Genomic DNA, 12336 nt, shown 5'->3' with positions numbered 1-12336 from the left:
GCTGAACATCTGTGTCTGACAGGTGTGGTAACAGAAACCTGATGACAGTCGAAAGACAAAATCTTTTTTTAAAGCTTCAATGTCAAAATAAATGTGTAGAAATCAATAAAGAAAATAATAAAATAAATAGAAATAAAAACACAAAAGCAATAACAGTTTACATGAGTAATAATTCTGTGTGGTTCTTCACATGACTCGAAGAACTACAGAATTACAGAATTTACATTGTTTAAAATAAAAATAATGTGTTAAAGATGATGAAAAATAGTGTCGTAGTTGTGCTAAGACAGAATTTGAATCAAATTTTTGGTTTTTGACAGTGACGACTGGAGTGTTAACTCTGTTTAATCATCATTTACTGATGGCATTCAGCTCGGACTCAGACTGATCTCAGAACTCACCAGAGACTCCGGTTCCTTCTGGTATTTTCCACAGTTTATTTTCTATTTTTTGCTCTAGTCCCTGTCCACATGGACACGTCGTCACCTCAAATCGAACTCTAAATTAATTTGCATTTGATTTTGGATATTTGCATTTTTCCATTTATTTTGTCTGAAATTTGCTTTGAGTTCTGTCTGAACACAATGTGCTGACCACAGCCACAGCACATTTTACATCAGTGAAACATTCAGCCACCAGAGAGTCAGATGAGGATTATTATCAGTTCATCTGAGGGAACTGCACAGATGAGAGAAATCATCCTAATATTGATCGACATCACCTCTGCAATTGATCAGTTAAAATTTACTCCTGATTTGAACAGATTTTATTCTGTATATCACATGGTTCAGTGATTTAAACCGTAATAAGATTATGATCTGTGTGCAAACTGAATTGTCGCAGGTTCGATCCCTGCTGCAGTAGAAGTGCCCTGGAGCAAAAACAAAAGAAGTAAAATCTACCTGCAAACTCATTTTACATGAAAATATGGATGTTTCCAGTTTTATTTCAAGGTGAGAGTTTCAGTCTGCTGAGGAGGGAAGAAGAGCTGCAGATCAAACAGACTAATGAAGCCGTCTTTTCCCCTCAGCATCACAGAGAGGAAACATCACACTGTATATTTTAATGCACCAGACTGCAGTTTGTTCAGAGCTCAGTTTACGGGAGTTTGACCTCACTTTGTTGTTTTATTAGTTGAGTGGTTACAGTCAGCGCAGAGCGGAGGAGTGTATTTAATATAGATGATTGTGTTTGCTGTTGTAATTTATATATGGCTGTAATTTCAGTTGTAAATGTTTTTTTGTTTTTTTTAAGAAAACACAAAAATAAAAGACTGAGTCTGAAATGCTTTGTTGTCTTTGTTTGATAGAAAAACGTTTTATTTATTGGTTTATTTATTATTTTATAATTCACTATTATAACTGCACAAACAGACTTAATGATTTAATTTTCATCATCCTCATCCTCTGCACCGATTCCCAGCATCTTCACTGAATTAATGCAATCGGAGCCGGAAACAAGACAATACAAGTATTACTAAACGTAAACTGATGTACTGATTAATCCCAATAGGAAAGTGCAAAGTTAAAGCAGCTGAGGCTAAAAAAAGACGAGAAAAAACACATTTATCAAACAACCTCACTATCATGTCTTGATGCTTGTTTAATGTTCATTAAAACATAAATGAACAAAGATCTAACAGCTTCATATCCAGTTCATCTTCATGAAAAACATCCTTCAGCTAACTGAGACTTAAAAACATGGACCAGTACTACGACTCAGAATATCCTGCCCCACCTTTCCTCCCTCTTTAACTGGTTCTGTGTGAAATGACAGCAGTTTTATCTGCTCACAGATTGCAACACTTCTCTCCATATGGTTTCAAATGGTGTTGTTTTACTTTTTCCGTAGCCATTTTCTTTTCCATATTTAAATAATAAGTTCCCTCTGTCCATAACTAAAATGTGAATCTGACTCCAGTCCGTAGTCTAGTCTATTCTTACCTCAGAGAGAGAACTCAGACTGTTGATGCTAGGTCAAGCCCAGTTACCATCAGAAAAGGAGCACCACAGGGATCCATACAGTGGCCTGAAGTGCAAATCACAACGACAAATAGGAAGTGATTTGTTGTTGTGTTTTCCTATTTGTCGTTTTGATTTGCACTTCAGGGCCACATAGATCCATCCTTGGTGCCCTTCTATTTACACTGTACATGAATAACATCATTCTTCAGTTATAATCTCAGACTTGTTTTAAATGTAGAAGAGTCCAAGTACATAGTTTCCTCCACCTCCACCAGTGACTCCGACCATTAAAACCTTAAATGGTCCACATGACTCTGGCTGAGTCACACTAATATTTACTGACTGGACATCAGACTGTCATTTAAGACACATATTCACCATTTGGCTCAGAAATATAAAAAAAAATAGAAAATTAAACTAAAAAACTAGATACCTGGGTTTTCTGTGTAGAATTAAAGGCTGTCTATCTTTTTCAAAACATGACACTATTGTGCAGTCAACTTCAGTGTCTGTACTGGAATTCATGAATTCACTTTGACATACTGCTGAAAGAAACCTTTAATTTTGTTATTCATCGTCAGTCCTCAAAGTATTTTTTTGTTACGTTTTATTTTGGAAGTTTCGACCGGATGTTAGCCTTTTAACGTTCGCTGACTCGACACTAGTCGTGTTTTCTCGGCACAATTTCAGCATCAGCGTGAAACCAATTAAACCCCACCCAATCAGACTCCAGTATGTGACCAGTAACCACTGACTGGTTTCGCTCTGGAGAACCAGTAAGGAGGAACGCTGGGGGAACTGGAACAGGCGACCTCAATCAGGTGGGTTGAATTCAGCATTTACGTTCAGGTGTTTTGTTCAGACGAACACCGGTAACACAGGGGATGATTTTAATTATGGTTAATTACTGTCTTGTTGTCGCCTTTGTCCCAAAAATGGAAGAAAAGAGAGAAGACGTCGGTATTTGATGGCAGACATTAGCAGACATTGTCATGGTGGTGCGCTGTTAGCCTACCCGAGTCACGCCGAACTCCGTTTACAAATCCAGTCATTTTCCTTTTCCTTTAAAGTACAGATGCGGAAATCAGAGGAGTTTTGTTTTGTTTTTGTTTTTTTTTACCAGAGGTTCTCCATCACAAGTTGCCACTTTTCTAGGGTCGTATTTGCATTTGTTTCACTGTCTTGACATGATTTCCAATAAAATCCCAATAAAGCTCAGAACCAGCTCACAGTGCTAATGTTTATCGGAGGGCAGTCCAATGGAGATCCTGTGAAGACCTACTCAAAAAGTAGAAAGTTCCAGTCGAGGACGTGTTATTTAGTGTAATGACTCTATGCCGCATTTGAAAGCGGTATATACAGACACCGAAACGCTTTTGATTAATATGCTATCAATTACATATCTGTATCTTTAAGCAAGGAAAAAATGTAATTACTACAATTTTCAACAGAGTTCGGAGTGACGGCTTTGTGGAGACAGCAGCCTGCGCATCATTTGGGCAGATGCACACAAGCTGTAACGAAGGTTATGCCGCATTTTCGAGTAAAAAAAAAAAAAAAAAGAAGACCAAGTTAAACCCTGTGTTATATAACAGTTATTATAACATTAAAACGTTGTCATAGGGATGAAGGGATGTTTATTTTTCAGAAACCGAGCAGCGTGTTTCGTGCTGCCGGGCGGGGCTCCCAGTGGCGCTGTCCGGCAGCGTGGTGCTGAAACTATCCAGGAACCAGAACACAGGATCTATGATAAAAAAAAAAACATCTCCCACTGTAGAATAACATAACAACAAGAGAATAATGAGTTTACACAGTCAGGGCTGTTTACTCAGATTAAAACACATAGAACATTTGAACTGTGTGTAAAGAGTGAATTAACCTGTCACAAAGATTTGCCAGTTAAATCCAGTTTACATCATATACGTGAAATTACATTTTCAGATGAGAAATGAAGAAGCTAAATATCCATGTTTACTGTAGGGTTACAACTAATGAGGATTTTCATTATTTATTCATCTGTTTATTTTTGATTAATTGATTTACCGTTTAGTCTATAGTCTTGTTTCAGGCTGCAGACTCAGACTGAGGGACCATGTGGGAGAAAACATTTCTGCTGCTGTTGCACAGTGTGGAAGGTACAAACATGTTTTATTTTTGTGTTGATGCTGTTTTCATTCACGCAACTTTAAGAAGACGTTTTTTAATCTTAACGTAAATTCAGCTGAAACAGGCTTTTAAACATGGTGACTTCTTAAAGAAACAGATGCAGATGTAAACAATCTGTCTGCTGTAAATGAGCAGGCAGCTCAGCTGTAGCAGTTTGGAAGTTTAGAGTTGACAAAACTCTTGTTGAGCATGAATAATAAAAAATGTGACCTGTCATTACATGCAACATATATTTAAGAACAAACTTCTCTTCAACACAGCTGTAACTATATTAAATTTATTCCATTTAAAAAAAACTCAATTTAGCATGAAAATTAAAAAGAGAATTTTCATTGTTGATTAATCAGATGAATCTTTGAGTCAATCGTTTGGTTTATAACATTTTAGAAAATAGTGAAATGCCCTCCCATTTTTCTAAAAACCAAAATGATGTCATCATATCACTCAACAGTCCAAACATAAAGATTTATTATCACAAAAAAGCAGCAAATCATCAATACTGAGAAGTATCATTATTATTATTATTTGGTTTAGATATTATTAAAATTATTTTTAAAAGCAACTTAAACAATTATCAGGAGAGTTGCTGATATTATTCTGTGGATCAGCCATCTGATCTGTTAACTAAGTTCTTATGTAAATAACAATCTTGTTTACTTTTGTCTATTTACAAAATAAAAATAAAATAAATGGAAACACACTAAATGGGTTTAACAGTCTGTACAACATTCAATCAGTGGACCCTTGATTCAGAAGGAAAAACTCATACACCAAAAAAAAGCTCAAAGCTCCACCACCAGGTGGCGCTGTGCTTCATCACAAAATAACCATAACAACCGTTTTCTGTTGCAGCTGTAGTGGCGTCTCAGTGCTGGCAGGGGGCGACCTTCTCTCAGGCGGTGGTGTCTCCGGCGGTGGAGAGCAGCCGTATCATGCGGATACCCGGTGTGTCGTCGTTGCCGCAGTGCATGGCGGCGTGCTGCGACCTGCCAGGCTACGACCTGGCCTGGCTCTTTGAGGGCCGTTGCTACATCCTGAGCTGCCAGCAGAGGGAGAACTGCCAGCCCCGAGAAAGACCCGGGGCTGACTCATTCTTGGCCTTTCTGCGGAAGGCGTCCCCGCAGACACTGGTGCTTCAGTCACTGGTGAGAGGAGAGCCGTACGGAGGCCGCTGGAGGCCCCTGTCACGGTCCTCTGAGGCCCCCGGGGACCTGAAAGCGCTGAAGGATCTTGCCCTCTTTGACGGGCCCCAGCAGGACTTCCCAGACCCTCAGATGCTGGATGTGGAGTATTCAGAGGGGAGCCAGGAGGAAAGGAGAGCTGATGGTTCAGAGGCAGAAATGATGACCGATCAGCTGTCTTTGAAGGGAAGAGACGGTTTCAACCAATCAGAGGCAGAGGAGGGTCCAGAAAGGGAGGTGACAGAGAGCAGTACGGCCCACATTAGAGTCTCCTCTGGGGGGAACATCAGCCAGGGAGACCAGGACAGGACCAGGACGACTGATCCTGCTGCTGCAGAGAAAATAGTGAGTGATGAAATGAATCGGCTTAATGACAGAGGCTCCTCTCACGCACACGAGCTCCCCCGCTGGAGTGACTGGTGAATGATCCAGAAGTTTCCAGTCATTATAGTGGTTAATATTTACGCTAACTTGATGTCTCACTGTGAGTGATTTTTAATGTTTCATTTTGTTTCGTATTTTCAGACCAAAACACAGGGCAGCACTGTTTCTACATCACTGACACCATCAACCACTGACTCCACCCAACAAGACCATATAAGGACTTCAGCTCCCAGTCCAACCACACCCCATTGGCCCAGCAGCACGACCACACAACCAGGTACAGCTGACAGTATGATTTCATATTTAACGACCACGTTTTGTAATCATATAAAACTTGTACACATTGTGGCTTTAAAGGTATTCACAAATGCAGACAAAACAAATTATATAACATAAGTATTTATTGTTTTTTAAAGCTGAAATTCCTCCAGAAAGATTTGGTCCTAAGTCTGATTCTAGTTAATAGATAATAATTCACCTGCAGATCGATCTCTGATGATGTCCCCTGGAAACCCTGTAGAACAGACCGTGCCAACAGTTAAACCTGACGCTTCAGTTTCCCCTGAACCAACAACTGGTACTGAACAAACACACACACACACACACAAACACACACACACACACACACACACACACACATACACACACAAATACCAGGCCAGTTTCACTAATCACAAGTTGATGTTAAAGTCCCTAAATGTGGGATATTTTGAACATGGGTAAGTTGGTTTCTGACCGGCCTGATTATTCACTGTGTGTTAACTACACAGTTTCCAGATTATTAGCTCAGCCTAGTTAAAATAAGTCAGTCTGTCACTACAGTCCTGTAATAATGTTGTAATGTTCAGTTTGTGCTGCTGTTGAACTGAGGGGCGATTTAAATGGACGTTCGATAATAGAAACAACAGCACAAACTGAACCCTCTAACCTTCACTAAGGAGGATTGATTACAGGTGCTGTGTTATTGATGCACTGTATGAGTTTTAGGGTTAGAGTTCCTAATAAACTGCTAACTGTGTGTAAGTCTATAATACTGTCTTACAGGAGACTGAACCTAGATCTGCCATAAGTGATCACATCACATCTCTGCCACAGTCACCACTCACACTTAGTCATCATGGTGAACTCACAGCAGCACAGATTCATTTCAATTTTAGTCTCAGGTCTGACACTCAGTGTCTGGAATCAGGAGTTTTCCCCCAAATAATCCTTTTTATTTTTCTCTTTAATGAGTTTGATTAAAATTTAGCTAATTTTATTCCCTCATATTTCATTTGACTCTTTTTAAATCCTGTTAATATGGATTGCTTTGTATTTTCTTGAGTTGTGGCATGTTGTTTCTAATGTAGAACCCCTTGAAAATACAGAATACATCTTCTAAGTAATAATGGTTCAAATTCAACACACAGTTTGTACAGAAGCCATGAAGGTGAGCGAAATTTTCTTTTTACTGCAAAAACAGACCCAGTGAAGTACCAGACTTTCCTGAACCCTTTGTACAAAGAAGTTTGTTTTTTTTTCCATTTGCCTCTCAGGGCTTCCGTAGTTTCCTGTTGTTTACCACAATAATATTCTTGATGCTCCACAGTTATGGTAAAACTGCTCCACCCAGCAGCCAGAGCTCCACCAACTACCCCCCAGCCCCTAGCCAGAGCCGTGACCTCTGACCCCACCACCACCACCACCACCTCGACTCTCAGCACCAACCCTCCAACCAGGACCACAGCCTCTGCCACAGCTGCTGCTGCGCCTGGTAAATCTATAAATACATCAACAGGGGAAACACTGAAATGAAGCGTCTGTACATTTGGCTGCAGCTCAGTCAAAGTTTTATAAATCTGTGAGGTTTCACTCTGAATTTAAAAGCCTGACCATGGATGGGGGCTGCAGTCCGTTTTAGTCTTAAAGCAAAAACCAAGGAATTAAAAAACGGAAAACAAGAACATCAAATTGGAAAATGATTCAATTTGGTGTTTGGAAATTCCCTTTTTTCATTTTTCCTTGTTGAATTGAAGAATGATGAAAGGTAGTCAGGTGGCATGGAAGTAATGGTAAATATTTCAAAATAAAAGCTGAGAGGATAGCATGATCATTCTATAAACAGTCTAAAATTATGCAAGCACAGACAGACAGTGTTTAAAAAAAGGAAACAGGAATACCATGAGTTTGTGGGTTTGTGGGGTTTTGGTTTAAAAGGAACTGCCTGAAAGTACACAGACTGCTAATTACAGTACTTTCATCTGTGTGTCTCGTGTACAGAACATTACATCTGTTGTATTGTTTCTGTCATTAGTTAATTAACCACGTTTGTCTCTGTTTAATAAACAAATTCAAAGTAAAAGCAGCAGAACATTTTGAATGTACCAAACCACGACTTCTTTCCCTGTTCCTTTATTTAGTAACAGAGGTCAGGGGGTCAAACCGTGGCCCAGTGGCTGTCGTGGGTCCCGACAGGAAGTTGTCTCTGCCGGTCAGCAGCTTGTCGCTCAATGGCAGCGGAAGCACCGATGACCGCGGCATCATCAGCTTCCACTGGGACGCCATCAGGTGGGATACACACACACACACACACACATACAGTGTGTTTCTGACATGTTTGTATAAGTGATGTGATGAAGACTCACCTGTGGTATTCCCTCATGTTGTTCCAGTGGTCCTCCTGGGTTAAAGCTGGAGGACGGGGACCAGGCTGTAGCTACAGCATCAGGTCTGCGGGTGGGGCGCTACACCTTCAGACTGACGGTCTCTGACCAGGAGGGGGCAACAGACAGCGCCTCACTGACTGTCAGGGTCCAGGGAGGTGGGTGATGATCTTATACTGTTTTCTGTCGTTTGATATACTATTGATCAATAATGAAAATAATCTATATTTACAACCGTAAAGAATCCATCCATAATTTTTCTGTCGTCCTTCATCCTGCAGCCAGAAGTCTTCTTCCGGTCGCTCACGCCAGCGGCAGTCACACTCTGACGCTGCCCAACAACTCCCTGGTCCTCCGAGGCTCCATCACCGACGGAGACCAGACTGAAGTCCACTACCTGTGGGTCAGAGACAGCCAGAGTCCTGCTGCTGGGGTCGGTCCACTGAGACAGGAAATCTGACAGATTAGGTTATACTAGATTACATTCAGTTACATGAGAATTATATTAGAGTAGATTACTGATTAATGTATAAATGTATATATTATTTTTAAACATTTTCTTCATATTACATCTAAATTTACTAATTTCTTTGAGATGAACTGTGTGTTGTGGAACTTGTTTATTTATTCTCATTATCTGGAATTAAACAAATCTTTCCATCTTTATCTTGGAATAATGGGCCTAAAAAAATCATTAGTAACTATGGCAACAATCTGCAGGATGTGCTGTATGGCTCAGAGGCCCAGGCGTCTCTGTACCTGGCCAACCTTGTTGAAGGCACCTACCTGTTCCAGCTGAGGGTGACTGACGCCCAGGGGCGCTCCAACAGTGCCACGGCCACCGTGGAGGTCCGACCAGGTAGAGCAGGAGGACAGACTGTGGGCTGGGGGGAACATACTGATGTGACAGAGGGAGACGGTGTCTCCAGGGCAGTGAGGTTTGTCCCTTCTGTGTCTCCGTAGAGCCTGGGGGGGGGGAGGAGGTGGAGCTGGAGATGCTGGTGTCGGTGTCTCAGGTCAGTTTGGCTCAGAGGGACACGGTGGTCCGACAACTCGCCGCTCTGCTGCACGTCCTCGACAGCGACATCCAAGTCCGAGCCCTGCAGGGACACTCACACCTCAGGTACCGAACGACTGGTTTACTGACTGGTTTACTGGTTTACTGAAGGTCTGACTGGTTTACTGGTTTACTGACTGGTTTACTGGTTTACTGACTGATTTACTGACTGGTTTACTGAAGGACTGACTGGTTTACTGACTGGTTTACTGAAGGACTGACTGATTTACTGACTGGTTTACTGAAGGACTGACTGGTTTACTCACTGGTTTACTGAAGGACTGACTGGTTTACTGGTTTACGGAAGGACTGACTGATTTACTGACTGGTTTACTGAAGGACTGACTGGTTTACTCACTGGTTTACTGAAGGACTGACTGATTTACTGAAGGACTGACTGGTTCACTGACTGGTTCAATGAGTAAAAAGCCAGATTGCTCTTGTGGTAAAAACATTTCTTCACCCAAAGAAAAAGCAGAGGTCAGTTTCTTCATACATGATATATAAATACATATAATATACATGATATATATATATGTATATAATATATATATATATATAATATTTGATATATATAAAATAAATACTGTAATATATATATTCTGTATATTATATGTATAATACATGATATATATCATAAATATAATATCATCATCTTGTTCAAGAAATGTTTCAATGTTTGAAGAAGCTGACAGAAGTGAAGTCACGTGTCCGTGTGTTTTGTGCAGCACCGTGTTGCGGTTCTCGGTGTGGGGCCCCTCTGGGCCGCTCTCAGGCTCCAGGTTGGTCGGTCTGCTGAGGAACCAGCTGCTCAGAGAGAAGAGCGACTATCTGCTGTTCAGAGTCCTGAGGGTCGACACCGTCTGTGAGTAACTACTACTGCAGAGACCAGGTCCAGTCCAGAATCTGTCCGGACCAGGTTTACACTGACACACAGAGCAAATTCAATCCTGCTTCTTCTTCCTTTTTTACTCTTCATCCTCGCTTGGATTTTTCTGAATACAGGTTTAATTGTGCTAAAGTAAAGTCTCCAGACAGTCTCTGTGTTTATTTGATAATTAATTTATCTATTTTAATTAATTTAAGTTTCTGTCGATAATACTTTTTAAATTCAAAGTTCTCTTACTGGCTTACTGGAGATATAAAAAAAAACTAAAAATAAACTTTATTATAGTTTATTTCTTATAGTTTTTAATACTTTAGCAAATATGTCAATTTATTTAATCACTGATACCTTTGATAAATTTTTAAAGAGATTACATTTTGAATTAGGGGCTACAGCTAGAAATAAATTTGCTTCTCATGTCACAATAACCAGAAATTAGGAAAAATCTACTTTCTAACATAAAATGCATGTTTATCTTTGAATGCTAACATTACTGTGCAGATCCTTCATCATAACATTGTTTTCCTTTTGTGACCTGGTTGTAATAGAAAAAAACGATACAGATCCAAAGAACAAAAATACAGATATGCAACACAGAAATCTATTGTCCCCTATTTTATGAAAAAGTGCAAATCAAATACATTTTAGATATTAAAGGACAAAACACCAACAAAAAAGAAATGACACATTACTTTACAGTCTAAAGCATCTGAAATATTTCCTGAACATTTTTACTTCCACTTTTATCTCTTCAGCACAAACAGTTTTGTCATGGTTTGCTATGGCAGACACTTTTTGTTAGTTTTGTTTTGGAGTTTTTGCACTTCCTGTTTTATTTTGTAATTGGTTTCCATGTGTGTCAGTGTTTTTGCTTCCTGTCTTGGTCCTGTGTCTGTGATTGTCTGCCCCGCCCTAATGTGTTTCACCTGTGTTCAATCACCCTTGCCTCCCTTGTCTATATAGTCCTTGTGCTTCCCTTTGTCTGGATTGGTTCGTCTGTTTAGTTCAGGGTTTGTTCATGTCTGTTCATGTCACGTTCACGTGTGGATTTTTGTTAAATAAACCTGCGTTCACCGTCTCCCAAGAGTTGACTGCATTTGGGTCCAACTTACCTCGCAAATCCTGACAAGTTTGAGTTCAGATTTTTTTCTGACATCTCTCTCTCGTCTGTTTTTTTTTTTTTTGTCCCATGTCAGTGTGTTTGCTGCGCTGTTCGGGCCGTGGTCAGTGTGATCCACTCAACAAGGAGTGCACCTGTGACCCCTTCTGGACAGAGAATCTGATCCGTCGTTATCTTGGTGACGGAGAGAGCAACTGTGGTAAGTACAAGCACTAATTATATATTTTATAATTTAAAAAGATTGTAATATTCATGTGTTTTGTGAATGAAGCACAAATCTTAAAATGAGCAAATGAGCAAACACATATTCTCTTTCAACTGAGGACCCCATTCAGTATTACTCCTACACTGTCTGAAAGTGTCTCAGTTAAATGGATAAAATGCTGCATCAGATTAGAATAGAAAATATCATATTTTATAAATCAGTTAAAAGTTATAATAACAGAAAATCTACTTTTCCATGGCACTCAACAGTTGAACCTGACACCTGCTGGGATACAGGTTACATTAGGTTACAATAGAATTAGGTCTGAGTATTAGATTAGTTAAGATTTTTACATTAGAATTAGATAGAATTACAATCCTAATGAAATTCTATCTAATTCTAATGTTAGATTAAATTAGATCCTATCAATCATATTTGTGGAGGTCACACTGTCGATTAGAGCAAGTACCAGTCACACTTTGCTCTCCTTGCATGTATAAGAGTTATTTATTTTGACACAGCAGGTTCTATCAAACACTAAAATTAATGTTGGGTTCACTCTGCTCGTCCTGTCAGAGTGGAGGGTGCTTTACGTCATCCTGACCAGCTTCATGCTCATGGTCTTCATCCTGTCTGTGAGCTGGACCTTCATCTGCTGCTGCAAGAGGTGAACACACATTTACAGACCATAAGTTTTCTTCCTACTGTATATAAATCTCACTTCAGAGTAC

General features: G+C 39.9%; 1 protein-coding gene across 1 annotated transcript in view; it reads left to right on the top strand.

Annotated features, from left to right (window-relative positions):
* The first annotated feature begins 2624 nt into the window (after positions 1 to 2624).
* The window catches only part of kiaa0319 (KIAA0319 ortholog), a 25474-nt gene continuing 15762 nt past the window's right edge, over positions 2625 to 12336 (top strand). Inside the window, exons 1-14 of the mRNA XM_023409600.2 lie at positions 2625 to 2785; positions 4022 to 4099; positions 4983 to 5656; positions 5837 to 5972; positions 6180 to 6272; positions 7284 to 7448; positions 8095 to 8242; positions 8347 to 8495; positions 8619 to 8770; positions 9058 to 9196; positions 9301 to 9460; positions 10123 to 10259; positions 11477 to 11599; positions 12182 to 12272. Of these exons, the coding sequence (XP_023265368.1) occupies positions 4057 to 4099; positions 4983 to 5656; positions 5837 to 5972; positions 6180 to 6272; positions 7284 to 7448; positions 8095 to 8242; positions 8347 to 8495; positions 8619 to 8770; positions 9058 to 9196; positions 9301 to 9460; positions 10123 to 10259; positions 11477 to 11599; positions 12182 to 12272 (2210 nt within the window). The 5' untranslated portion in view covers positions 2625 to 2785; positions 4022 to 4056. The remainder of the gene's footprint in view (positions 2786 to 4021; positions 4100 to 4982; positions 5657 to 5836; positions 5973 to 6179; positions 6273 to 7283; positions 7449 to 8094; positions 8243 to 8346; positions 8496 to 8618; positions 8771 to 9057; positions 9197 to 9300; positions 9461 to 10122; positions 10260 to 11476; positions 11600 to 12181; positions 12273 to 12336) is intronic.

This window comes from Seriola lalandi, unplaced genomic scaffold (assembly GCF_002814215.2).
Source record: "Seriola lalandi dorsalis isolate HSWRI2012SDOR001 ecotype SW California unplaced genomic scaffold, Sedor1 jcf7180002054400, whole genome shotgun sequence".
NCBI classification, from domain to species: Eukaryota; Metazoa; Chordata; class Actinopteri; order Carangiformes; family Carangidae; genus Seriola; species Seriola lalandi.
Note: the sequence above shows the minus strand (reverse complement) of the source record. Positions and strands in the feature narration are given on the sequence as shown.